Source organism: Heptranchias perlo, chromosome 11, assembly GCF_035084215.1.
Source record: "Heptranchias perlo isolate sHepPer1 chromosome 11, sHepPer1.hap1, whole genome shotgun sequence".
NCBI lineage: Eukaryota > Metazoa > Chordata > Chondrichthyes > Hexanchiformes > Hexanchidae > Heptranchias > Heptranchias perlo.
In genome coordinates, this window is record NC_090335.1 from 81,225,910 (window position 1) to 81,253,151 (window position 27,242).

General features: G+C 45.6%; 1 protein-coding gene and 1 long non-coding RNA gene across 2 annotated transcripts in view; one reads left to right on the forward strand and one right to left on the reverse strand.

Annotated features, from left to right (window-relative positions):
* Nucleotides 1–1,854, forward strand: part of LOC137327034 (uncharacterized) — an 8,092-nt gene extending 6,238 nt beyond the window's left edge. The window contains exon 2 of the long non-coding RNA XR_010964337.1: nt 1,547–1,854. This is a non-coding gene — a long non-coding RNA (uncharacterized lncRNA). The remainder of the gene's footprint in view (nt 1–1,546) is intronic.
* robo2 (roundabout, axon guidance receptor, homolog 2 (Drosophila)) overlaps nt 1–27,242 on the reverse strand; it is a 627,335-nt gene that overhangs the window by 217,196 nt on the left and 382,897 nt on the right. The window contains exons 3-5 of the mRNA XM_067993421.1: nt 6,813–6,970; nt 4,066–4,186; nt 2,999–3,137 (exon numbers count right to left, since the gene is read on the reverse strand). Coding sequence (XP_067849522.1) covers nt 2,999–3,137; nt 4,066–4,186; nt 6,813–6,970 — 418 coding nt within the window. The remainder of the gene's footprint in view (nt 1–2,998; nt 3,138–4,065; nt 4,187–6,812; nt 6,971–27,242) is intronic.

Genomic DNA, 27,242 nt, shown 5'->3' on the forward strand with positions numbered 1-27,242 from the left:
TCAGTCTTTGCACTCTGAACACTGACTCAGCACGGACCGAGGGAGGGGGAGGTGGGGGAACAGACTGTGGGGCCTCCCTGGTTGGTACGGCTCACTTACTCAGTGCCTTAGCCATCAGACCCACTGGGGTAGGGAAGACGTCTTTCCATGTTCCTGGGGGAGTCTGCAAAGGGTTAAGTGGCATTCTTGCGTTTGAAAAATATTAGCTCACGTGGGACAAAAATCATTTACCATCAATTTAAAAACATGAGATGCTGCCCAGATGCAGCTCAATACTTGCGGAAGAATGAGAATTTGTTTTGCCACAGGGCACTGGTGAATACTAATTTAAATCTAGTAAGTGCGTCACAAAGTAAGGCCCCCTTTGTCTTTCAATATTCTCCAAAACTTTCAATACAACTTTTTAAATACAAATAACTTCCACATTGGGTACAGCTACTTGCCAGTTCAGTGTCAGAGGGAACAATTAACCACCGTCTGGTGTGTCTCAGTGTCAGCTCCTGTACATGTACAGTACACAGTGGGTAAAAGGGAATGATTCACTCCCGCCTGATACTGTACGGCCCGTGTGTGTCTCAGTGTCAGCTCCTGTACATGTACAGCACACAGTGGGTAAAAGGGAATGATTCACTCCTGTCTGGTACTGTACGGCCCGTGTGTGTCTCAGTGTCAGCTCCTGTACATGTACAGTACACAGCGGGTAAAAGGGAATGATTCACTCCCGTCTGGTACTGTACGGCCCGTGTGTGTCTCAGTGTCAGCTCCTGTACATGTACAGTACACGGTGGGTAAAAGGGAACGATTCACTCCTGTCTGATACTGTACGGCCCGTGTGTGTCTCAGTGTCAGCTCCTGTACATGTACAGCACACAGTGGGTAAAAGGGAACGATTCACTCCTGTCTGGTACTGTACGGCCCGTGTGTGCCTCAGTGTGAGCTCCTGTACATGTACAGCACACAGCGGGTAAAAGGGAACGATTCACTCCTGTCTGGTACTGTACGGCCCCGTGTGTGTCTCAGTGTCAGCTCCTGTACATGTACAGTACACAGCGGGTAAAAGGGAATGATTCACTCCCGTCTGGGACTGTAAGTTTTGGGCAGGGGGCGTACAATATCACCCAGAGTTCCTGCTCCTGACCACTTGGACGGGGGCTAAGACATCGGATGAGGAGAGTCTGGCTGTGATGCCCAACGTGGCGAAGAGCTGGCCGGCACTCACAGTCCAGGTGCGTATTCTTGAAGAACGGCCACTTGGACATGGTGGCAGAGGTCGGCCAACGGCTGCAGAGCAATACTCCAGCACGAGCGAGCAGGTTCGGAGGGTCGAAGTAATTGGGGAAAGGGCAAAAAATAGGACAGAGCAAAAAGAGGGTGGATCTGAAACTCAGAAGCATCTGCTTTCATTTATAAAAAAGAGGCCCTCAACGAGCAAATCCCTCTCTAATACCGCAATGATTCAGCGACAGGGCGAATGTGCGGGTGATTTGCGGGCGGGCGCTTTAAATCAGAGGTCGGAGCCACAGTAATCTGGCAATTTATATTTCAGGATAATAAAGCTGCGGTGAACTTAAGACCCTCATTCTACTGCCGACACAGATGTCTGCCGTTTCAAAGCTGACAGCATCCACCTGGAATCTAAACACTGCCACATTATCAGAAAATTTGCTACATTCCTCATTCACTTATTGCACACCATGCTGGTATTTGCAAAAGTCCCTGCTGGCTTCCCGGGCTGCGGGATTATCTGGAATCTTACTTCTTGTTTCAGCAGAAACAACCACCAGCATGTTTGATCCGAGATCACTTCAAAGTTACAAGTTTCTTTCATATAAACAGGATCATCTTCATCTTCAATCTTAGTTGTCCTCTTCTTTTTCATGAATTTTTCGCTTATCAAGATGAAGGAAGTTAATGTTGTTATCGCCACTTCAGGCACTTCTGGGTCAGGTACAGCACGGGTTAGATACAGAGTAAAGCTCCCTCTACACTGTCCTATCAAACACTCCCAGGCCAGGTACAGCACGGGTTAGATACAGAGTAAAACTCCCTCTACACTGTCCCATCAAACCCTCCCAGGGCAGGTACAGCATGGGTTAGATACAGAGTAAAGCTCCCTCTACACTGTCCCATCAAACACTCCCAGGCCAGGTACAGGGTTAGATACAGAGTAAAGCTCCCTCTACACTGTCCCATCAAACACTCCCAGGCCAGGTACAGCACGGGTTAGATACAGAGTAAAGCTCCCTCTACACTGTCCCATCAAACCCTCCCAGGGCAGGTACAGCATGGGTTAGATACAGAGTAAAGCTCCCTCTACACTGTCCCATCAAACACTCCCAGGGCAGGTACAGCACGGGTTAGATACAGAGTAAAGCTCCCTCTACACTGTCCCATCAAACACTCCTGGGGCAGGGAGTTGTTTTGGGAGATTTTGTGGGGAAGATTTTGGGAGATTTTGTGGGGAAGATTTTGGGAGATTTTGTGGGGATGATTTTGGGGGGTTTTGAGGGATGATTTGGGGGAGGTTTTGTGGGAATGATTTTTTGGGGGTTTGGCATGATTTTGGGGGGGTTTTGTGGAGATGATTTTTTTGGGGGTTTGGGATGATTTTTTGGGGGGTTTTGAAGGATAATCTTGGGAAGGTTTTGGAATGATTTTGGGGGGTTTTGAGGGATGATTTTGGGGGGTTTTGAGGGATGATTTTTTGAGGGGTTTGGGATAATTTTGGGAGGTTTTGAGGAATGATTTTGGGGGGGGTTTTATGGAGATAATTTTGGGGGGGTTTGGGATGATTTTGGGGGGGTTTTGTGGGAATGATTTTTTTGGGGGAGTTTGGGATGATTATTCTGTGATTAATTGACCATTGAAGTCATTGCTAATCGACTCCAACCGCAGTTAATTGAATGATTAGTGAGTCCTTAGCAACAATAATGTCAAACTGCATGCGAGGGTTGGGGGTGTGGGACGCAAGAGATTTCTCTCAATCGAATCTACGAACCTTCCTCTGGCCACGTCTGTGTCATCCTTTCTCCAGCGGACCGTAGGCTGGGGATCCCCTTGGACCTGGCATCGGAATTCCACCCCCTCGTCCTCCAGCACCACCTGGTTGATGGGCCTCCTGATAAAAGCGGGTCGTTCTGGAACAAGCAAAGTTAGATATAAAAAAAAGAGACAAGTTGTTGGGAATCAAGAGCAGAATTCGAGGTGAGTAAGCTCCTGTAATTTGCTACTTGGCTGCCTCCCAGTCACGGAGAATGCCCTTGATAATTAACTTCTTTTATGAAGAGATTAACATGACTCAAATCACCTGCACAGTTTGCTTACATTGTTTAATCTCCCACTAAGGGGAATCCACTCTTGCGCTGAAATAAAGCACATTACTCACACATGGGCCTTGCATTTATTAGCAATTTGCGACCTTCAACCCTTTGCCACTAAAGTCACAATTGCAACCCCCCCCATCCCGTCTTCTCCTTTTAATCATAATCGATAGCACCATTTGAGATTCAGCCCGTTCTCCAAGGAGAGCAGAGAAATCTGAGGAAATGCGGAACCATGTCTTTTCAGAGGGGGCACCTGGAGGAGGAAGACTCCCATTCCATTACATAGAATTACATCGAATTTACAGCACAGAAACAGGCCATTCGGCCCAACATGTCCATGCTGGTGTTTATGCTCCACACGGGCCTCCTCCCTCCCTACTTCATCTCACCCTATCAGCGTATCCTTCTATTCCTTTCTCCCTCATGTGTTTATCCAGCTTCACCTTAAAGGCATCTATGCTATTCACCTCAACTACTCCTTGTGGTAGTGAGTTCCACATTCTCACCACTCTCTGGGTAAAGAAGTTTCTCCTGAATTCCCTATTGGATTTATTAGTGACTATCTTATATTTATGGTCCCCTAGTTCTGGTCTCCCCCACAAATGGAAACATCTTCTCTACGTCTACCCTATCAAACCCTTTCATAAATCTGAGAAAACCATACCACCTTAGTCAATCAACTGAAATGAGACGAAACTGGTTTAAGAAATAACGTTAAATAAGTCAAGAAAGGAAGACTTACCAAACACAGTCAGTTCTGCAGGGTCACTGTCCCTCTCGCCCACCATATTGGTCCCAACACAGGTGTACATGCCAGCGTCACTCCTCTTTGTGTTCGAAATCATCAGCTTGCCTCCACGGATCTATATGAAAGAAGACAAACACAACCAATGGAAATGGTGAGGCCTTTTCCGCAACGTGATCGCAGTCCTCGTCTGTTTTATCCCACGTACGTTCCTAACCCTTTATCGCACAGGCATCGCAGAATGGTACCAGGGATGATAGACTTCAGTTATGTGGATAGACTGGAGAAGCTGGGCTTGTTCTCCTTAGAGTAGAGAAGATAAAGGGGAGATTTAATAGAGGTGTTCCAAATTTTGATGGAGTAAATAAGGAGAAACTATTTCCACTGGCAGGGGGGTCGGTAACCAGAGGACACAGATTTAAGATAATTGGCAAAAGAGCCAGAGGGGGAGATGAGGAGAATTTTTTTAAACAACGAGTTGTTCTGATCTGGAATGCGCTGCCTGAAAGGGCGGTGGAAGCAGATTCAATAATAACTTTCAAAAGGAAATTGGATAAATACTTGAGAAGGAAAAGATTTACAGAGCTATGGAGAAAGAACGGGGGAGTGGGACTAGTTGGACAGCTCTTTCAAAGAGCCGGCACGGGCTGGATGGGTCAAATGGCCTCCTCCTGTGCTGTAACCATTCTATGATTCTATGATACAAACACATCCCATTTGAACATGCTCTGGAAACCTCAAATGCTTTTTCCTTTACTTTTTTGTTCATAAAAGTGAAGGATGCCAGGTAATGGAACTCTTCCCATTTCAAGCACTCACTGTCCCACCAAACACTCCCAGGGCAGGTACAGCACGGGTTAGATACAGAGTAAAGCTCCCTCTACACTGTCCCACCAAACACTCCCAGGGCAGGTACAGCACGGGTTAGATACAGAGTGAAGCTCCCTCTACACTGTCCCATCAAACACTCCCAGGGCAGGTACAGGGTTAGATACAGAGTGAAGCTCCCTCTACACTGTCCCATCAAACACTCCCAGGGCAGGTACAGGGTTAGATACAGAGTAAAGCTCCCTCTACACTGTCCCACCAAACACTCCCAGGGCAGGTACAGGGTTAGATACAGAGTAAAGCTCCCTCTACACTGTCCCACCAAACACTCCCAGGGCAGGTACAGCATGGGTTAGATACAGAGTAAAGCTCCCTCTACACTGTCCCATCAAACACTCACAGGGCAGGTACAGGGTTAGATACAGAGTAAAGCTCCCTCTACACTGTCCCACCAAACACTCCCAGGGCAGGTACAGGGTTAGATACAGAGTAAAGCTCCCTCTACACTGTCCCACCAAACACTCCCAGGGCAGGTACAGCATGGGTTAGATACAGAGTAAAGCTCCCTCTACACTGTCCCATCAAACACTCACAGGGCAGGTACAGGGTTAGATACAGAGTAAAGCTCCCTCTACACTGTCCCACCAAACACTCCCAGGGCAGGTACAGCACGGGTTAAATACAGAGTAAAGCTCCCTCTACACTGTCGCATCAAACACTCCCAGGGCAGGTACAGCACGGGTTAAATACAGAGTAAAGCTCCCTCTACACTGTCCCATCAAACACTCCCAGGGCAGGTACAGCACTGGTTAGATACAGAGTAAAGCTCCCTCTACACTGTCCCATCAAACACTCCCAGGGCAGGTACAGCACTGGTTGGATACAGAGTAAAGCTCCGTCTACACTGTCCCATCAAACACTCCCAGGGCAGGTACAGCACTGGTTAGATACAGAGTAAAGCTCCCTCTACACTGTCCCATCAAACACTCCCAGGGCAGGTACAGCACGGGTTAGATACAGAGTGAAGCTCCCTCTACACTGTCCCATCAAACACTCCCAGGGCAGGTACAGGGTTAGATACAGAGTAAAGCTCCCTCTACACTGTCCCACCAAACACTCCCAGGGTCAGGTACAGGGTTAGATACAGAGTGAAGCTCCCTCTACACTGTCCCATCAAACACTCCCAGGGCAGGTACAGGGTTAGATACAGAGTAAAGCTCCCTCTACACTGTCCCATCAAACACTCCCAGGGCAGGTACAGCACGGGTTAAATACAGAGTGAAGCTCCCTCTACACTGTCCCATCAAACACTCCCACGGCAGGTACAGGGTTAGATACAGAGTAAAGCTCCCTCTACACTGTCCCATCAAACACTCCCAGGGCAGGTACAGCACGGGTTAGATACAGAGTAAAGCTCCCTCTACACTGTCACATCAAACACTCCCAGGGCAGGTACAGCACGGGTTAGATACAGAGTAAAGCTCCCTCTACCACAACCCAAAAATGAGCCTCAGCCCCAACCTCCGACGAGTGCCCTCTACTGCACCAATGTGACTGTTTTTTTCCATTTCCCGCTTCAGACATCCTGTAATCTCTTTGAGTTACATTGACAATTAGGCCGAATTTGGGACAGCTTTCTGCTGTTGGCCTTTTCCCACCAGGAATTGAGTTCAGACTGCCCGAACTCACTTCACAAAGGAACTTTACTGCCAGCAGGCACCTGAGACCTTTACCCCATCGCTCTGGGCTGGATTTGAAAGGTCAGTGTCTAACCCATTGAAGCATACAGTTCCCCCCCTCTTTAACCTGCACAGCTCCCACCCCTGCACCCCACCTCCACCACCTCCCCAATGATTTCTCTGGTGGTATTCATTGAGAGAGAGAGAAGAAGGAATGTCGTGCTCCGGGATACGCACCGTTATTCTGTCATCTCGATCGTCGATGCGCAGTTTGTCCTTCTTCCAGAAGATGGTTGGCTCGGGATGGCCACGAGGTGGTTGGCACTCCATGATCGCGGGCTCACCAGCTGCCACCACAACATCGGTGGGGTTCTGACGGAAGTCATCTCTGAGCACTGCAAGCGAGATAGGCAGAGGTGGTAAGAGCAGAGGCATGAGAACAGGAAAAGGAAACAATGAACAAGTTAGAACGTAAGTGCTGGATATCTGATCTAGGAACTGGAGGAGGCCGTTCAGCCCCTCGGACTGGTTCCGCCATTCAATCAAATCCCGGCTGATCTGTACCTTGACTCCATTTACCCGCCTTTGTTCCATAATCTCTCGATACCCTTTATCTAAGGGGTGATGTCAGAAAACACTTCTTCACACAAAGGGTAGTGGAGGCAGATTCAATCATGGCCTTCAAAAGGGAACTGGATAAGTACTTGAAAGGAAAAAATTTGCAGGGCTATGGTGAAAGGGCGGGGGAGTGGGACTGGCTGGATTGCTCTTGCTTAGAGCCGGTGCAGACTCGATGGGCTGAATGGCCTCTTTCCATGCTGTAACCTTTCTATGATTCTATAATTTTATTCCAGTGGAAATCTGGAACTCTCTCCCCCAAAAGCTGTTGAGGCTGGGGGTCAATTGAAAATTTCAAAACTGAGATTGATGGATTTTTGTTGGGTGAGGGGATTAAGGGATACGGAACCAAGGCGGGTAAATGGAGTTAAGATACAGATCAGCCTTGATTTAACTGAATGGTGGAACATGCTCCAAGGGCTGAATGGTCTCTTCCTGTTCCGCTGTTCCTCGCAAAAGTCTATCGATCTCAGAGTTGAAAGCTCCAATTGACCCCCGGCCTCAACAGCTTTTTGGGGGAGAGAGTTCCAGATTCCCACTCCCCTTTGTGTGAAGAAGTGCTTCCTGACATCACCCCTGAACGGCCTGGCTCTAATTTTAAGGTTCTGCCCCCTTGTTCTGGACTCCCCCCACCAGAGGAAATAGTTTCTCTCTATACCTGCCCCACCAAATACATTAATCATTTTAAAGAGCTCGAGTAAATCACCCCTCAACCTCGAAACTCAAGAGATGTTTAATGCAAAAGATAGAAGATGCTGGAAATACAGAGCTGCCCAGAATTTCGGTTGAATCCTCCCTCCCGAGCTCCCGCTGTAACATCGGTGGAAGATTGGTGGAAATCCCAGGAAAAATGGCGGAAGCGGCTGTTAATCCAATTCCCCAATGGTTTTCCGGTATTCTCTCTCTGCGGTTACCGCAGGTCATCGGACGGAGTTCCGGGGAAATCCCAGGTGGCCATCTCACACAGAGACAAGGTAAAGACTCAGGTGGAGACCTTTCATCAGGGCGAATGGGTTTCACCTGAATCAGAAGCTGATTAGAGTCTTTCAGATGCTGTCTGACCTGCCATGTCTTTCCATCATGTTCTACTTTGGTCAAACATCAGTTTAGCTTTTGTTGAAACCAGTGTGCTTTGTTTTTGCAGATCTACTCTCCGGTGGCCTGGGGCCAGTATTCAGCCCTCAACCAACATCACTAAATATGCCATGCTTGTACAGCACGGGTTAGATACAGAGTAAAGCTCCCTCTACACTGTCCCATCAAACACTCCCAGGGCAGGTACAGCACAGGTTAGATACAAAGTAAAGCTCCCTCTACACTGTCCCATCAAACACTCCCAGGGCAGGTACAGCATGGATAGATACAGAGTAAAGCTCCCTCTACACTGTCCCATCAAACACTCCCAGGGCAGGTACAGCACAGGTTAGATACAGAGTAAAGCTCCCTCTACACTGTCCCATCAAACACTCCCAGGGCAGGTACAGCACGGGTTAGATACAGAGTAAAGCTCCCTCTACACTGTCCCATCAAACACTCCCAGGGCAGGTACAGCACAGGTTAGATACAGAGTAAAGCTCCCTCTACACTGTCCCATCAAACACTCCCAGGGCAGGTACAGCACAGGTTAGATACAGAGTAAAGCTCCCTCTACACTGCTTTTAGCCTAACCCTGTAAGAGTGCCCCCTACTATTCTAAACATCCCTCCAGCCTTTTGCATTGAGATTCCAAATTCCAGTTCGTACAATTGTATTTGGAGAATTGCTTCACAGGGGCTAAACAATAAGAGTTCATTGTACCCAATCTATCGCATTCTTGCTTGGGATGTAGAGCTTTATACACGTGCAAAACAGACTTGTTATAACAAGCATGGAATAAGTGACACGTCAGTCAACTAAATGGTGCCTTGCATATCAAATGTGGTCCCAGTGCCAGATGTTTGGGGATTAGTTTTATTTATACCACAGAAATTACGATGTCAGTGAAATATAAAGTTAGATTTTTGCTGGTCCTAATCACATGCCACAGTGAAGCCAATTTCCTACAATGGCCCTTATTCTTTAAAGAGATGATGTCATCCGTCCAACTCACATTGCTGCAAATGTAACTTAACCAATGATCAATGGCAGACATGGATTATTGTTATTCTAGAAGAAAACAGGCTACACACAATCCAGCCTCAATCTGGAACTGAAATTGAGACAAATTCAGTCCGAATAAGCTACTTTGTAGATCGATTCTGTGTTAATCAATGATATAAAGGAATGGAACCTTTCCCAATTTGGACAGCCAGTGTCAGCTTCAGGTACAGCACGGGTTAGATACAGAGTAAAGCTCCCTCTTCACTGTCCCATCAAACACTCCCAGGGCAGGTACAGCATGAGTCTATGCATTTATCTATATCTATTTCTGTGTCTATACGTATCTTTGTGTGTGTGCCGGTTTGTATATGTGTATGTGTATTTATATTTGTGGGTATGTGTGTGTGTATTTATGTATTTCCTAGAATATAGAATGTTAAGGGGTGATTTGCTGAGTATTTTAGGATTTTGAAAGGAATCTCATTGCATATATGTGTGTGTATCTGTATATATATTTGTTTGTATGAGTGTCTGTGTTGTGTGTGTGTGTGTGGGTGTGGGTGTGAGTGTCTGTGTTATGTGTGTGTGTGTGTGTGTGTGAGTGTGTGTGGGTGCCCATGCTTTATTAAATTCCTGTAACACTGTTAACCCTTTCACATGCGCTCATGCCTTTCAGGGGGGTTGTATTGTTCAGTTTTTGTTGTTTTTAATATTATCTTGCTCACTCTGGCTGTTGATTTGACCTTGGCCCTGTTGCCCAGCAGTGGGATCCTGTCTTGTTAATCGGTAACTGTACAGGGATATTAGTGAAATGGAAGGAAAAGAACAAAAAAACTGGAGCTGTTCACACATTTGCTTTAAACCCTAGTTGCAGTCGTATAAAACAAATCCTGTCTGTCTGCACGAGATTGAGGCCCAGCAATAGGGTTGCCAACACTGGTTGGACAAATTCCTGGAGGTTTCACCACATGACCTCCTGCCTCCAACCGCCTCACCCCCACACTCCCGCCATTGGCTGCCCGACACGTCGATCCTCGCTACGCCCCGCCTTCCCACGGCCAATCGGAAAGTGATCAGACCTCTTTGTTCCCCAATTGGACAATTCTTGACTGTTAGTCAAACATCCCTTTGCTTCCCCATCTCCGATATTTTTATAACTATTAAACAGAAGTGTTCAAAGAAAATGAAAAGAAACACTATTTTTAATGCCCCTCTGATTTTTCTCCCGGGTGTTTTGCTCACAGAAAGTGTCCTGGAGATTGATCTTCAATTCCTGCAGACTCCAGTGACATCGGTGGAACTAAGAATGGGGTTCTGCTGAGACAGTTTGAGGAGCTAGGGTCTAAATTAATAAGCAGAACCTTAAAGTTTACCTGAGCCGTGTGCAAATTGGCATTGGTATAAACAGATCAGAGAGTTGAACGCTTGGCTCAAAGAGTGGTGTGGGAGGAAGGGGTTTCGATTCATGGGGCACTGGCACCAGTACTGGGGAAAGAGGGAGCTGTTCCGATGGGACGGGCTCCACTTAAACCGGGCTGGGACCAGTGTCCTGGCGAATCGAAGAACTAGGGCTGTAGAAAGGGCTTTAAACTAAAAAAGGAGGGGGGGGGTTCAGGTGAGGGGAAATTTAGAAATCTAATGAGAAACGTTAAGGCAACAGAGCAGTGTAGTGATTTGGGTAAAGATAAGCAGAGTGTGGCAGGAAGGGACAGAGAGTTTACCAATAATAGAGCATCAACAAGTACGGTCAAAGCAGGAAGAAAATCAAAATTAAAGGCTCCATATCTGAATGCACGGAGCATTCGTAATGAGATAGATGAATTAGTTGCACAAATAGAGATAAATGGGTTTGATCCAGTGGCCATCACAGAGACATGGTCGCAAAATGACCAAGGTTGGGAACTAAATATTCCAGGGTACTTGACGTTTTGAAAAGACAGACAGAATGGAAAAGGAGGGGGTGTAGCCCTAATAATAAAGGATGAGATAAGGAGAGTGGTGAGAAAGGATCTTGGATTGGAAGATCAGGAAGTAGAATCAGTCTGGGTGGAAATAAGAAATAACAAGGGGCAGAAAACACTGGTGGGAGCAGTTTATAGGCCTCCTAATAGTAGCTATACCGTAGGAGAGTATTAATAATACAATGAATTTGTAATAATAGGAGCTTGTAACAAAGGAAATCAGGTCATCATAGGGGACTTTAATCTGCATATAAACTGGGCAAATCAAATTGGCAAAGGTAGTTTAGAGGACGAGTTCATGGAATGTATTCGAGACGGTTTCCTAGAGCAATACATCATGGAACCAACCAGGGAACAGGCTATTTTAGATCTTGTATTATGAAATGAGATAGTGTTAATTAGTAATCTCACAGTAAAAGAATCTCTGGGGAAGAGTGATCATAATATGACAGAATTTCACATTCAGTTTGAAAGTAACGTACTTAAGTCAGAAACTGGAGCCTTAAACATAAATAAAGCCAATTACATAGGAATGGGAGGCAAGTTGTCCAAGGTAGATTGGGAAATTAAATTAAAGGGTTTGGCAGTTGAAAAGCAATGGCAAACATTTAAATAAATATTTCAATATTCTCAACAAGTATACATTCCATTGAGAAATAAAAACCCCACGGGAAAAGTAATCCACCCGTGGCTAACGAAAGAAGTTAAGGAGAGTGTTAGATTAAAAGAAGAGGCTTATAATGTTGCCAAGAAGAGTAATAAGCCTGAGGATTGGAAGAGTTTCAGAAACCAACAAAAGACAACCAAAAAATTGATAAAGAGGAAGAAAATAGAATATGAGAGTAAACTAGCAAGAAACATAAAAATGGATTGTCAGAGCTTCTACAAGTATGTAAAAAGTTAGAGAGCAGCAAAAGTAAACGTTGAATCAGGAAATGGCAGATGCATTAAACAAATATTTTGTATCTGTCTTCACAGTAGAAGACACAAAAAACATACCAAAAATAGTGGGGAACCGAGGGGTAACTGAGAGTGAAGAAATTGGAACAATTAATATCACTGGAGAAAAAGTACTGGACAAACTAATGGGACTAAAAGCCAATAAATCCCCTGGACCTGACGGCCTACATCCTAGGGTTCTAAAAGAGGTGGCTGCAGAGATAGTGAATGCATTGGTTGTGATCTTCCAAAATTTTCTAGATTCTGAAACGGTCCCAGTGGACTGGATGGTTGCAAATGTAACCCCGCTATTCAAGATAGGAGGGAGAGAGAAGACAGGGAACTACAGGCCGGTTGGCCTGACATCAGTCATTGGGAAAATGCTGGGATCCGTTATTAAGGACATGGTAACAGGGCACTTAGAAAATCATATGATTAGGCAGAGTCAACATGGTTTTATGAAAGGGAAATCATATTTGACAAATTTCTTAGAGTTTTTGAGGATTTAAATTGTAGGGTAGATAAAGGGGAACCAGTGGATGTTTGGATTTTCAAAAGGCATTTTTTTTATTCGTTCATGGGATGTGGGCGTCGCTGGCGAGGCCGGCATTTATTGGCCATCCCTAATTGCCCTTGAGAAGGTGGTGATGAGCCGCCTTCTTGAACCGCTGCAGTCCGTGTGGTGAAGGTTCTCCCACAGTGCTGTTAGGAAGGGAGTTCCAGGATTTTGACCCAGCGATGATGAAGGAATGGCGATATATTTCCAAGTCGGGATGGTGTGTGACTTGGAGGGGAACGTGCAGGTGGTGTTGTTCCCATGTGCCTGCTGCCCTTGTCCTTCTAGGTGGTAGAGGTCGCGGGTTTGGGAGGTGCTGTCGAAGAAGCCTTGGTGAGTTGCTGCAGTGCATCCTGTGGATGGTACACACTGCAGCCACGGTGCGCCGATGGTGAAGGGAGTGAATGTTTAGGGTGGTGGATGGGGTGCCAATCAAGTGGGCTGCTTTGTCCTGGATGGTGTTGAGCTTCTTGAGTGCTGTTGGTGCTGCACTCATCCAGGCAAGTGGGGAGTATTCCATCACACTCCTGACTTGGGTCTTGTAGATGTTGGAAAGGCTTTGTGGAGTCAGGAGATGAGTCACTCGACTCAGAATACCCAGCCTCTGACCTGCTCTTGTAGCCACAGTATTTATGTGGCTGGTCCAGTTAAGTTTCTGGTCAATGCTGACTCCCAGGATGTTGATGGTGGGGGATTTGGTGATGTTAATGCCGTTGAATGTCAAGGGGATGTGGTTAGACTCTCTCTTGTTGGAGATGGTCATTGTCTGGCAGTTGTCTGGCGTGAATGTTACTTGCCACTTATCAGCCCAAGCCTAGATGTTGTTCAGGTCTTGCTGCATGCGGGCTCGGACTGCTTCATTATCTAAGGGATTGCGAATGGAACTGAACACTGTGCAATCATCAGTGAACATCCCCATTTCTGACCTTATGATGGAGGGAAGGTCATTGATGAAGCTGCTAAAGATGGTTGGGCCTTGGACACTGCCCTGAGGAACTCCTGCAGCAATGTCCTGGGGCTGAGATGATTGGCCTCCAACAACCACTACCATCATTCCATAAAGTGTCACATCAAAGGTTGTTGCACAAGTTAAGGGCTCATGGGGTTGGGGGTAATATATTAGCAGGGATAGAGGATTGATTAAAGGACAGAAAATAGAGAATAGGGATAAATGGGTCATTTTCAGGTTGCCTGGCTGTAACTAGTGGGGTGCCGCAAGGATCAGTGCTTGGGCCTCAGCTGTTTACAATCTATATTAATGATTTAGATGAAGGGACCGAGTGTAATGTATCCAAGTTTGCTGACGATACAAAGCTAGGTGGGAAAGTAAGCTGTGAGAAGGACAGAAAGAGTCTGCAAAGGGATATGGACAGGTAAAGTGAGTGGGCAAGAAGGTGGCAGATGGAGTATAATGTGGGGAAATGTGAGGTTATTCACTTTGGTAAGAAGGATAGAAAAACAGAATATTTTTTAAATGGTGAGAAACTATTAAATGTTGTTGTTGAGAGAGATTTGGGTATCCTCATACAAGAAACACAAAAAGTTAGTACGCAGGTACAGCAGGTAATTAGGAAAGCAAATGGCATGTTGGCCTTTATTGCAAGGGGGTTGGAGTACAAGAGTAAGGAAGTCTTACTACAATTGTACAGGGCTTTGGTGAGACCAGACCTGGAGTACTGTGTACAGTTTTGATCTCCTTATCTAAGGAAGGATATACTTGCCTTAGAGGCAGTACAACGAAGGTTCACTAGATTAATTCCTGGGATGAGAGGATTGTCCTTTGAGGAGAGATTGAGTAGAATGGGCCTATACTCTCTGGAGTTCAGAAGAATGAGAAGGTGATCTCATTGCAGCATATAAGATTCTGAGGGGGCTTGACAGGGTAGATGCTGAGAGATTGTTTCCCCTGGCTGGAGAGTCTAGAACTCGGGGTCATAGTCTCAGGGTAAGGGGTCGGCCATTCAATACTGAGACGAGGAGGAATTTCTTCACGTAGAGGGTTGTGAATCTTTGGAATTCTCTACCCCAGTGGGCTGTGGATGCTGAGTCATTGAGTATATTCAAGGCTGAGATCGATAGATTTTTGGACACTAAGGGAATTAGAGGATATGGGGATTGGGCGGGAAAGTGGAGTTGAGGTCGAAGATCAGCCATAATCTGATTGAATGGCGGAGCAGGCTCGAGGGGCCGTATGGCCAACACCTGCTTCTATTTCTTATCTTCTTATATTCTTAGGCCAATCCTGGAGGGTTGGGAACCCTAACTCTCGCAAGCCGTGTTGAGGTAAATTTAATCTTTGCCACATCCACTCTGCGGTTTCTGCAATGTGTTTGTTTTAAAGGCTGTTATAAACTTAATTATCAATAGTACATTACAGAGAATTAATGTCTGTGAACAAACAGAACAGTAACCTGGCAAATGGCTGCTCACTGATCAGGATCAAAAGTGTTCTGTTTTTTTTAAGATCGACAAATGCTCTCCCACAGCACAGTTATGAGCAGTCACTGAGACGTCACAGGGGATAAATATCTATTCAGAGCACTGGTTGGCTGCGGTTGTTGTTCCCCCAAGGTTCTTACAGGAAAATTAGCTGGAATGGAGCAATCAGCTGAAACCAAGCATGGCGCAGTAGGGTTTAAAAATTAGAGACAAGAGAATTTGTGGTGCAGAGAGAGAGAGAAGGGGGGAGGCAGTGGGGTGGGGGGTGGGCATGGAGGAGGCCAGAGGTGAGACGGAGTCTGCCTAATGGAGAACTAAGTCTCCTTCTGCAATCTTCCAAGCTGGACAGGGCAAGTTGTACTGCGACGATTAACTGGGTTATGATCAATGGGGCCAGTCAATGATTAATTGACTGGTAATTGCTCTCCTAATGGAAACCAGGGTAGGTTTCTGAATATATAGTTTTAGAAAAATAGGCCTTCAGTTTTCCTGCAACTAATAAATAAGTCAACTGAATGTGTGACCGCAGGAGTCACATAATGCGAGCTGGAGGCTAGCGAATGTTTAATGGCAGTCTACAGCCAATGCAAATTCTCTGCAGTGCAACAGTAAGAGCTGACGACAGGTATGTAACCATAAGGGGAGTCACCCTCAGTGCCAATGATTCTTTACTGAGATCTGGGAATCTAGAAGCTGGGCAGAAGTCAGAAAAAAATGGTCCGAGGGGGGGGTGGGGGCGGCTGAAGCCATCTCAAAACTCAAAGGCCATTGAGCTGTTGGCCGTTATACTGCTGCCCCAGGAAGCTGTGGAAGCTACATCATTAAATAAATTTAAAACAGAAATAGACAGTTTCCGAGAAGTGAAGGGAATTAGGGGTTACGGGGAGCGGGCAGGAAATTGGACATGAATTTAGATTTGAGATTAGGATCAGATCAGCCATGATCTTATTGAATGGCGGAGCAGGCTCGAGGGGCCGATTGGCCTACTCCTGCTTCTATTTCTTATGTTCTTATGTAAAACGTTTCCCCTCCTCAATTTTATCCTCTCCCGAAGGCCCCGCTCTCGCTGGTGAACGGTTCCACCAAGGCCATGTGCCCCTCCTTCATGTGAGGAGTCTAGACAAAGGAGGGGACACTGCAGACATCCTTGCACGAGCATGGGATAGTCTCCCCCTGAACTGCTTTCTATTCCCCTCACCAAAAAAAGGGGGGAGGGGTGGATAAGACGATTTTTCTTTTCCCAGAGAACACTGGACTGTGGAACAAGTTGTTAGCGTGTGTGCTGAGGGCTGGTTCACTGTGTACCTGCAAGAGAGAGCTGGGCCGGTTCCTGGCTAGGGCAGAGATTGCACCGTACAAGAGGTAGGTACCAAATAATATAAATCATGGTCAATGTGGTCTCCTGGGCAAGTTTCAATCGACTAGAGGAATTGGAGAGGAATTTTCCAATTTTTTTTTTCCCTAATTGGCCGTAGGTTTTTGATCTAGTTTTCTCACCGCTCCCAGGAGACTACGAGGTACTTAGTGGGGTAGGGAGTCCCTTGACATGGTGCATAAGGCATCGCAACTGTATCGGATAGGCTAGGTGGATCAGCTGGTCTTTCCCTGACCAACATCTCCACATGTTCATAACTTCTCATGAGCTCGACCGTAGGACCCCCCTCCCTCTGCCTTGACTCAGATCAGCTGATTTATGGCCAATCAGCAATCAGCCCTATCAGCATATCCTTCTATTCCTTTCTCCCTCATGTGTTTATCCAGCTTCCCCTTAAATGTATCTACACTATTCACCTCAACTACTCCTTGTGGGAGCGAGTTCCACATTCTCACCACTCTCTGGGTAAAGAAGTTTCTCCTGAATTCCCTATTGGATTTATTAGTGACTATTTTATATTTATGGCTCCTAGTTCTGGTCTCTCCAACAAGTCTCCAAGTGGAAACATCTTCTCTACATCTACCCTATCAAACCCCTTTATAATCTTAAAGACCTCTATCAGGTCACCCCTCAGCCTTCTCTTTTCTAGAGAAAAGAGCCCCAGCCTGCTCAGCCTTTCCTGTTAAGTGTATCCTCTCAGTTCTGGTATCATCCTTGTGAACCTGGGACTTTGCAGCCTGTTTAGCTCAGTGCCACCCCAGGCAGACGCAATCACCATTGAGGCACTCACAGAGGTCCTCGACTAAATAAAATTCAAAATGATGAGGGGCTTTGATGGAGTAAATAAGGAGAAACTGTTTCCAGTGGCAGGAGGGTCGGTAACCAGAGGACACAGATTTAAGGTATTTGGCAAAAAAGAACCAGAGGGAGGAGATGAGTTGAATTTTTTCACGCAGCGAGTTGTTCTGATCTGGAATGCGCTGCCTGAAAGGGCGGTGGAAGCAGATTCAATAATAACTTTCAAAAGGGAATTGAAAAGGAAATATTTACAGGGCTATGGGGAAAGAGCAAGGGCGTGGTGCTAATGGAATAGCCCGTTCAAAGAGCCACAAGAAGCACGATGGGCCGAATGGCCTCTTCCTACGCTGAATGATTCTCCGGTTCTAATTGTGGAGCAATAACCAGGCAACAGCCCCTCCCCCCCCGTCCCCGCCCCCGCCCGCCCCCGCCGCCTTCTCTCCCTGTCAGTCGCAGACACACACAAACCAGCCGGCCTGTTCCAGGGCCATGTTCCTCTCAGCAGAGGGAGTCTTGGAGCTTGCTCGGACCGTGCTTTGCAGTCTGACTCTGCCAGCGTTGGCGAGGCGTTTCATTGTTTGCTGCCTTCGGTTCCAGTGATCCGTAAAAGGCTGCCTCAGCACATCAGCTGTCTGGCCTGTGACGGCACCCAGCTGTGCTCTTATTGTGGGATTGATCGCGCAGATGCAGCATAGCAGACATACCCAACAACAGTTGCCCTCCCAGCTCCATCTCCCAACATGGGTACCCAGGCCCCCACCTTCTTAAAGAAATTTTTAAAAATACAGATATATATAACTAAAGCTCAGCTTTGAATCCACGTTATTTAAAAAAAATGATTACTGAGGGGGTGATGAATTTTGTCCAATTTTCTCGCAAAAATAACTTGATTGTTGAAAATGAATCTCCATCACAAAAAAACCCCAATTACCTTGAGAGGTTCTATACCAAAAGCTCCTCTCTTCTTCACCTGACATTTCAAATACAACAGCAGCAACGATAACTTGCATTTACATAGCGCCTTTAACGTAGTAAAACGTGCCAAGGTGCTTCACACGAGCATAAATCAAACAAAATTTGACCCTGATCCATGTAAAGAGACATAAGGGAAGGTGGTCAAAGAGGTAGGTTTCAAGGAGCATCTTAAAGAAGGAGAGAGAGGTGGAGAGGTTTAGGGAGATAATTCCAGAGCTTAGGGCCGAGGCAGCTGAAGGCACGGCCGCCAATGGTGGAGCAATTAAAATCGGGGATATGCAAGAGGCCAGAATTGGAGGAGCGCAGAGATCTGGGAGGGTTGTAGGGCTGGAGGAGGTTACAGAGATAGGGAGGGGCGAGGCCATGGAGGGATTTGAAAACAAGGATGGACCAGGAGCCAATGTAGGTCAGTGAGCACAGGGGTGATGGGTGAAAGAGACTTGGTGCAACGTTGTACAGGGTTCATTTCTAGACTGCTCTTCACGTGCAAGAAGCTGTCTCAGGTACTTTACACCAAAGATGAAAGAATATTGGACAGAGAGCAAGTGGAATAAAGGGAAAACAGGACGGGGGTTTGAGGAGGTTTTTGAAATCAGGGTGAGTGTTGCTGAGGGAACTGAACACAGAGGTCCAGAGGGCAGGAGTGCAACAGTTCAACAAACAGCTACTGATGGAGGAGCAGAGGGAGTGGGGCTACAAGGGGTAGTCCAGCGTTAGAGGAGTGGAAAGAACAGGGATGAGGAAAGTAGCCCGTAGGAACAGGAAGAGGCTATTCAGCCCCTCAAGCCTGTTCCACCTGTTCCAGATCATGGCTGATCTGTACCTCAACTTCATTTACCCGCCTTGGTTCTACATTCCAGTATTAGAGGAGTGGATGGAATGGGGGACAAGGGGGTACGGTGGGAGAATGCCATAGAGGGATTTGAAAAATGAAGGCAAGACTTTTTAATTAACTCAGCTCGGAGAGGCTGGGGATGGTGTGAGTGTGGGACATTGTCTGGGAGAGGATGCAGGTTTTGGGGTTTGCATGTGTTGTAACTTCAGTAGGCAGCTGGAACAGCATTCAAGAGATTGAGTCTGGAGGTGATGAGGGAGGGGATAGAGTATCGACAACAATAGGTGAGGGGTACGGGTGGAGGAGGAGCTCAATGTTGCGGAGGTGGGAGAAAGTAGCACTGGTCATGGAGTGGAAAAGGAGCAAGAAGCTGAGCTTGGGGATCTATCATCACACCAAGGATCTCCACCATCCCACGTGGTCCTTTCTCTGAAATCACCGCTCATCGCACCATCACTGACTCAAATTCAGGAGCTCTGGAATGCCTCACCTCCCTCAGTCCTACCTTCCTGCTACAATCTATAGCCTTTCAGAACCCAATCCTGCTGTCATTTGACAACAACCTCTAGTTATACCTTTGCCTTCTCACCGATTGTTATCAATCTTATTGCTGTCCTGGGCCTCAACCCTTCGTCTGGTTTTCTCAATAAAAAAATAAATACATTTTAAAACGCTGCCTTGCCGTAAAGCCACACATCACACAGAAGTTCTTAAATTAAACCCATATATCAGATGGTATCATTGCTGTCAAATGTATTATTCACAATTTCAATGATATAAATATTACGAGATACATCAGTCGCTGTCCAAATCTCTTGGTTCAGCTGACAAACTGTGTGGCTTCTGCACCGTGTTATCATCTGAATGCCGTGATTGGACAACTTACAAAACATTGACATTGGGCATTTTACCTACAGGGACCGAACAACTGGTAACACATGGTGTTAGTATACAACATATACAGGAGTGTGAGACCCAGTAACAGACGGTGTGTTATTATATAATATATATACAGGAGTGTTAAACCCAGTAACACACGGTGTGTTAGTATATGACATATACAGGAGTGTTATACCCTGTAACACATGGTGTGTTATTATATAATATATATGCATAGGAACATAGGAACAGGAGTAGGCCATTCAGCCCCACTTGCCTGCTCTGCCATTTGATAAGATCATGGCTGATCTGTGATCTAACTCCATACACCTGCCTTTGGCCCATATCCCTTAATACCTTTGGTTGCCAAAAAGCTATCCAGCTCACATTTAAATTTAGCAATTGAGCTAGTATCAATTGCCGTTTGCGGAAGAGAGTTCCAAACTTCTACAACCCTTTGTGTGTAGAAATGTTTTCTAATCTCGCTCCTGAAAGGTCTGGCTCTAATTTTTAGATTGTGCCCCCTACTCCTAGAATCCCCAACCAGCGGAAATAGTTTCTCTCTATCCACCCTATCTGTTCCCCTTAATATCTTATAAACTTCGATCAGATCACCCCTTAACCTTCGAAACTCTGGAGAATACAACCCCAATTTGTGTAATCTCTCCTCATGACTTAACTCTTGAAGTCTGGGTATCATTCTAGTAAACCTACGCTGCACTCCCTCCAAGGCCAATATGTCCTTCCGAAGGTGCAGTGCCCAGAACTGCTCACAGTACTCCAGGTGCGGTCTAACCAGGGTTTTGTTTAGCTGCAGCATAACTTCTGCCTCCTTGTACTCGAGTCCTCTCGATATAAAGGCCAGCATTCCATTAGCCTTATTGATTATTTTCTGCACCTGTTCATGACACTTCAATGATCTATGTACCTGAACACCTAAGTCCCTTTGGACATCCACTGTTTTTAACTTTTTACACAAGAGTGTTATACCCAGTAACACACAGTGTGTTATTAAATAATATATATACAGGAGTGTTATACCCAGTAACACACGGTGTGTTATCATATAATACATATACAGGAGTGTTATACCCAGTAACACACGGTGTGTTATTATATAATATATATACAGGAGTGTTATACCCAGTAACATACGGTGTGTTATTATACAATATATATACAGGAGTGTTATACCCAGTAACACATGGTGTGTTATTATATAATATATATACAGGAGTGTTATACCCAGTAACACACGGTGTGTTAGTATATAATATATATACAGGAGTGTTATACCCAATAACACACGGTGCTATTATATAATATATATACAGGAGTGTTATACTCAGTAACACACGGTGTGTTATTATATAATATATACACAGGAGTGTTATACCCAGTAACATACGGTGTGTTATTATATAATATATATACAGGAGTGTTATACCCAGTAACGCACGGTGTGTTATTATATAATATATATACAGGAGTGTTATACCCAGTAACACACAGTGTGTTATTATATAATATATATACAGGAGTGTTATATCCAGTAACACACGGTGTGTTATTATATAATATATATACAGGAGTGTTATACTCAGTAACACACGGTGTTATTATATAATATATATACAGGAGTGTTATACTCAGTAACACACGGTGTGGTATATAATATATACAGGAGTGTTATACTCAGTAACACACGGTGTGGTATATAATATATACAGGAGTGCTACACCCAGTAACACACGGTGTTATTATATAATATATACAGGAGTGTTATACCCAGTAACACACGGTGTTATTATATAATATATGTACAGGACTGTTATACCCAGTAACACACGGTGTTATTGTATAATATATATATATATATATAGGAGTATTACACTCAGTAACACACAGTGTTATTATATAATATATATACAGGAGTGTTATAACCAGTAACACGGTGTGTTATTATATAATATATATACAGGAGTGTTATACCCAGTAACACACGGTGTTATTATATAATATATATATAGGAGTATTACACTCAGTAACACACAGAGTTATTATATAATATATATACAGGAGTGTTATACCCAGTAACACACGGTGTGTTATTATATAATATATATACAGGAGTGTTATACCCAGTAACACACGGTGTGTTATTATATAATATATATACAGGAGTGTTATACCCAGTAACACACGGTGTTATTATATAATATATATACAGGAGTGTTATACCCAGTAACACACGGTGTGTTATTATATAATATATATACAGGAGCGTTATACCCAGTACCACACGGTGTTATTATAAAATATATATATAGGAGTGTTATACCCAGTAACACACGGTGTTATTATATAATATATATACAGGAGTGTTATACCCAGTAACACACGGTGTGTTATTATATAATACATATACAGGAGTGTTATACCCAGTAACACATGGTGTGTTATTATATAATATATATACAGGAGTGTTATACCCAGTAACACACGGTGTGTTATTATATAATATATATATAGGAGTATTACACTCAGTAACACATGGTGTTATTATATAATATATGTGGACTCAGGGTTCTTTAGTCCCTCTCACAGTTGAGGGGGATGCTGAGTTTTGGGAGAATTGAGGAACGAATGTGGAGTTACGTCTCACCGGTAGATTACTGGTGTCCCTCGGCACTGAGGGTGGGGAAGGAGCAGGCCATTGGGTCGACAGTGACCTTCGTGCTCAGACTGCAGGATTTTCCGTCAGCTCACAGAGTCATAGCTCTGTGGCAAATACCATGGTCAGACTCTGTCGTGAAGCCATTTCCCCCAATACTTAGGTGGGCGGAGGCTCAGGCTCTGTGTTGTGATGCTTCTCCTCACCTGCTTGCATGAGAAGGTGTCAGCCGTGGGTCAGTGGGTCGCACTCTCACCTCAGAGTCAGACGGTTGTAGGTTCAAGCCTCGACTCCAGAGACTTGCACACATAAACTCTAGGCTTACACTCCCAGTGCAATACTGAGGGAGCACTGCACAGTCGGGAGGTGCGTCTTTCAGCTGAGATGTTAAACTGAGGCCCCGTTTGCCCTTTCTGGTGGATGTATATGATCCCATGGCCACTATTCGAAGAAGAGCAGGTGAGTTCTACCTGGGACAGTATTTACCCCTCCACCAACATCACTAAAAACAGATTAATTAGTCATTATCACATTACTGTTTGTGGGATCTTGCTGTGCGCAAATTGGCTGCTATGTTTCCTACATTACAAAAGTGACCACACTTCAAAAAATACTTAATATTCTGTGGAGCGCTTTGGGACGTCCTGAGGTTGTGGAAGGTGCTGTATAAATGCTATAGTTCTTTCTTTTAATGTGTCAACACTCACTACCAAAATTCAGACCTGAAGAATGTCCTCTTGAATAAGATACATGTTAATCCCCAAACCAACAACCAGTCATTGCCCGTCGAGTGGAGGGAGAGGTTAGGGAGAAAACTTTTGGAAACAGAAATTAAATTGAATTTTTTTTTATTCAACGAAATACTTCACAGCCATTCTCCTCTTCATTGCGCAGAAGGTTAGTTTCCCAGCGAGTGTTTTTTTTTTGGGACAATAGAGGAATTAGGAAGAGTGCTGGCAAGCCGAGCACATGCTGCAGCGTCACCAAGAGCCAAAAGCCACAAGGAGACAGGCCTCCCAGCAACCGGCACTAGGCCAGACTAGGCCTGACTCCACGCCTGGGCACCCAGTGCCTATTAACTGCAAGACAGCAGCAGCTAGGACGGAAGTGAAATGTGGTCTCTGTTCCCCTCAGACCCGATTAACGTGTCACCCTGAGGAAGCAGCGGATAAAATGGTGAATTACCCCATTGCCAGATTTCGCTTGTCTAATCGTGAGGCACCAGCCACGGCCAGCCTCCCCCTGGCCCTTACAGAATATTAAAAAAATAGAAAGCTCTATCTATATAGGATTTACATTTACATGATGATCACAAATAACCATCTGTCTCCTTCTACATTTTCAATCTGCCCTTCAGTCCCCGGGGCCTGTGGATAGTCAGACAGTTAAGCCTGGAAGTACTGCTCACAGGCCTGTCACCATCCTGCGAATAATTGCAATCTTATCCCACCCCAGCATCCAGGCTTTCTTCAAACACGTACAGCCTCTGAGGAGACCTGCGATGCTGTTTTAAGGATCATTCTGCAGCAAATGGCACTAGATTTCCGCTATAAAAACCTCTGATGGCATCTGCCGTCTCCCACTGCAGAGTAACCAGCAGAATGGACTAAATATTAATGTACCGCGCATTCTGAAACCTGACACATGTGTGATTCACGAGAAAAAAGGGTTTTCACCCACTTTGAACAGCAAAAAAAAATACTGTCGGTCCAATCGTCTCTCTGTTTATATTATCCTTCCTTTTTGTTCTGTGTAAGAACACAGGCTTCACAGCAGTCAGTATCCAGGAGAGGAAAGATAGGTTAGTGTTTGAGGTAAGACTCAGCCTGCCTCACACTCAAAATGCCGTATTTCAGACAGTGTAGAGGGAGCTTTACTCTGTATCTAACCCTGTACCTGCCCTGGGAGTGTTTGATAGGACAGTGTAGAGGGAGCTTTACTCTGTATCTAACCCTGTACCTGCCCTGGGAGTGTTTGATGGGACAGTGTAGAGGGAGCTTTACTCTGTATCTAACCCGTGCTGTACCTGCCCTGGGAGTGTTTGATGGGACAGTGTAGAGGGAGCTTTACTCTGTATCTAACCCATGCTGTACCTGCCCTGGGAGTGTTTGATGGGACAGTGTAGAGGGAGCTTTACTCTGTATCTAACCCGTGCTGTACCTGCCCTGGGAGTGTTTGATGGGACAGTGTGGAGGGAGCTTTACTCTGTATCTAACCCTGTACCTGCCATGGGAGTGTTTGATGGGACATTGTAGAGGGAGCTTTACTCTGTATCTAACCCGTGCTGTACCTGCCCTGGGAGTGTTTGATGGGACAGTGTAGAGGGAGCTTTACTCTGTATCTAACCCGTGCTGTACCTGCCCTGGGAGTGTTTGATGGGACAGTGTAGAGGGAGCTTTACTCTGTATCTAACCCGTGCTGTACATGCCCTGGGGGTGTTTGATGGGACAGTGTAGAGGGAGCTTTACTCTGTATCTAACCCTGTACCTGCCCTGGGAGTGTTTGATGGGACAGTGTAGAGGGAGCTTTACTCTGTTTCTAACCCGTGCTGCACCTGCCCTGGGAGTGTTTGACGGACAGTGTAGAGGGAGTTTACTCTGTATCTAACCCGTGCTGTACCTGCCCTGGGAGTGTTTGATGGGACAGTGTGGAGGGAGCTTTACTCTGTATCTAACCCTGTACCTGCCATGGGAGTGTTTGATGGGACAGTGTAGAGGGAGCTTTACTCTGTATCTAACCCGTGCTGTACCTGCCCTGGGAGTGTTTGATGGGACAGTGTAGAGGGAGCTTTACTCTGTATCTAACCCGTGCTGTACATGCCCTGGGAGTGTTTGATGGGACAGTGTAGAGGGAGCTTTACTCTGTATCTAACCCTGTACCTGCCCTGGGAGTGTTTGATGGGACAGTGTAGAGGGAGCTTTACTCTGTTTCTAACCCGTGCTGCACCTGCCCTGGGAGTGTTTGACGGACAGTGTAGAGGGAGTTTACTCTGTATCTAACCCGTGCTGTACCTGCCCTGGGAGTGTTTGATGGGACCGTGGGACCGTGTGGCGGGAGCTTCACTCTGTATCCAACCCGTGCTGTACCTGCCCTGGGAGTGTTTGATGGGACCGTGTGGAGGGAGCTTTACTCTGTATCTAACCCGTGCTGTACCTGCCCTGGGAGTGTTTGATGGGACAGTGTAGAGGGAGCTTTACTCTGTATCTAACCCGTATTGTACCTGCCCTGGGAGTGTTTGATGGGACAGTGTGGAGGGAGCGTTACTCTGTATCTAACCCTGTACCTGCCCTGGGAGTGTTTGATGGGACCGTGTGGAGGGAGCTTTACTCTGTATCTAACCCTGTACCTGCCCTGGGAGTGTTTGATGGGACCGTGTGGAGGGAGCATTACTCTGTATCTAACGTATGTTGTACCTGCCCAGGGATTGTTTGTTGCTGATAGTCCCGTCACTCACATCGTTCAACTGCTGAGTATAAAATTCACGCACAAAAGAATGGTCCATTTGGGTGAAAGATTTGCCAGCTGTCTGTACCAGCCGTGTGAGCCAGGTCTCTCCTGGATCAACAAGTTTTAAATTTATCACAATCAGGTGTCAGCTGTGTCTCAGTGCGTAGTCCTCTCACCTCTGAGTTAGAATAGATAGTGAGCTCGAGTCCCACTTTCAGAGAGTTGAACACACATTCTCGGCCGACACTCGGAGTGCTGCAATGTCAGAGGTGCCATCTTTCGGATGAGACATTAAACCGAGGCCCTGTCTGCCTCTCAGGTTGGATGTAAAAGATCCCAAGGATACCATTTCAAAGATGATGTGGAGATGCCGGTGATGGACTGGGGTTGACAATTGTAAACAATTTTACAACACCAAGTTATAGTCCAACAAATTTATTTTTAATCCCACAAGCTTTCGGGGGCTTTCCCCTTCCTCCACACCGCCTGAGGAAGGGGAAAGCCCTCGAAAGCTTGTGGGATTAAAAATAAAATTGTTGGACTATAACTTGGTGTTGTAAAATTGTTTACAAATTTCAAAGATGAGCAGTGAAGTGCTCCCCAGTGTCCTGGCCAATAATTATCCCTCAACCAACATCACTGAAAATAAACCAGATAATCTGTTCACTTATCACATTGCTGTTTGTGGGACCTTCCTGTGCACAAATTGACTGCTGTGTTTTCCTATGATACAATGGTGGCTACACTTCAAAAGAACTTCATTGGCTGAAAAGCACTTTGGGATGTTCTGAGGTCATGAAAGGTGCTATAGAAATGCAAATTCTTTGTTTGCCAACATTACCCCGTTAACCAACACCAGCCATTTACCTCGATTGCTGTGTGTGGGACTTTGCCATGCGCAAAATGTGCCCACATCACAACACTCAGTATTGAACTCATTGCGAGTGCAGCTTGTTGAAGTGTTTCTGAGATGTGTGATAAGGTCCTGTACAATCTCACTGAACCACGGGATTGAAAACTTGGAAACCCCTAAGTGCCAAGTACAACAAAATCGAACGGGTAAATATATTTAGTGCTAAGAACAGTTAAATC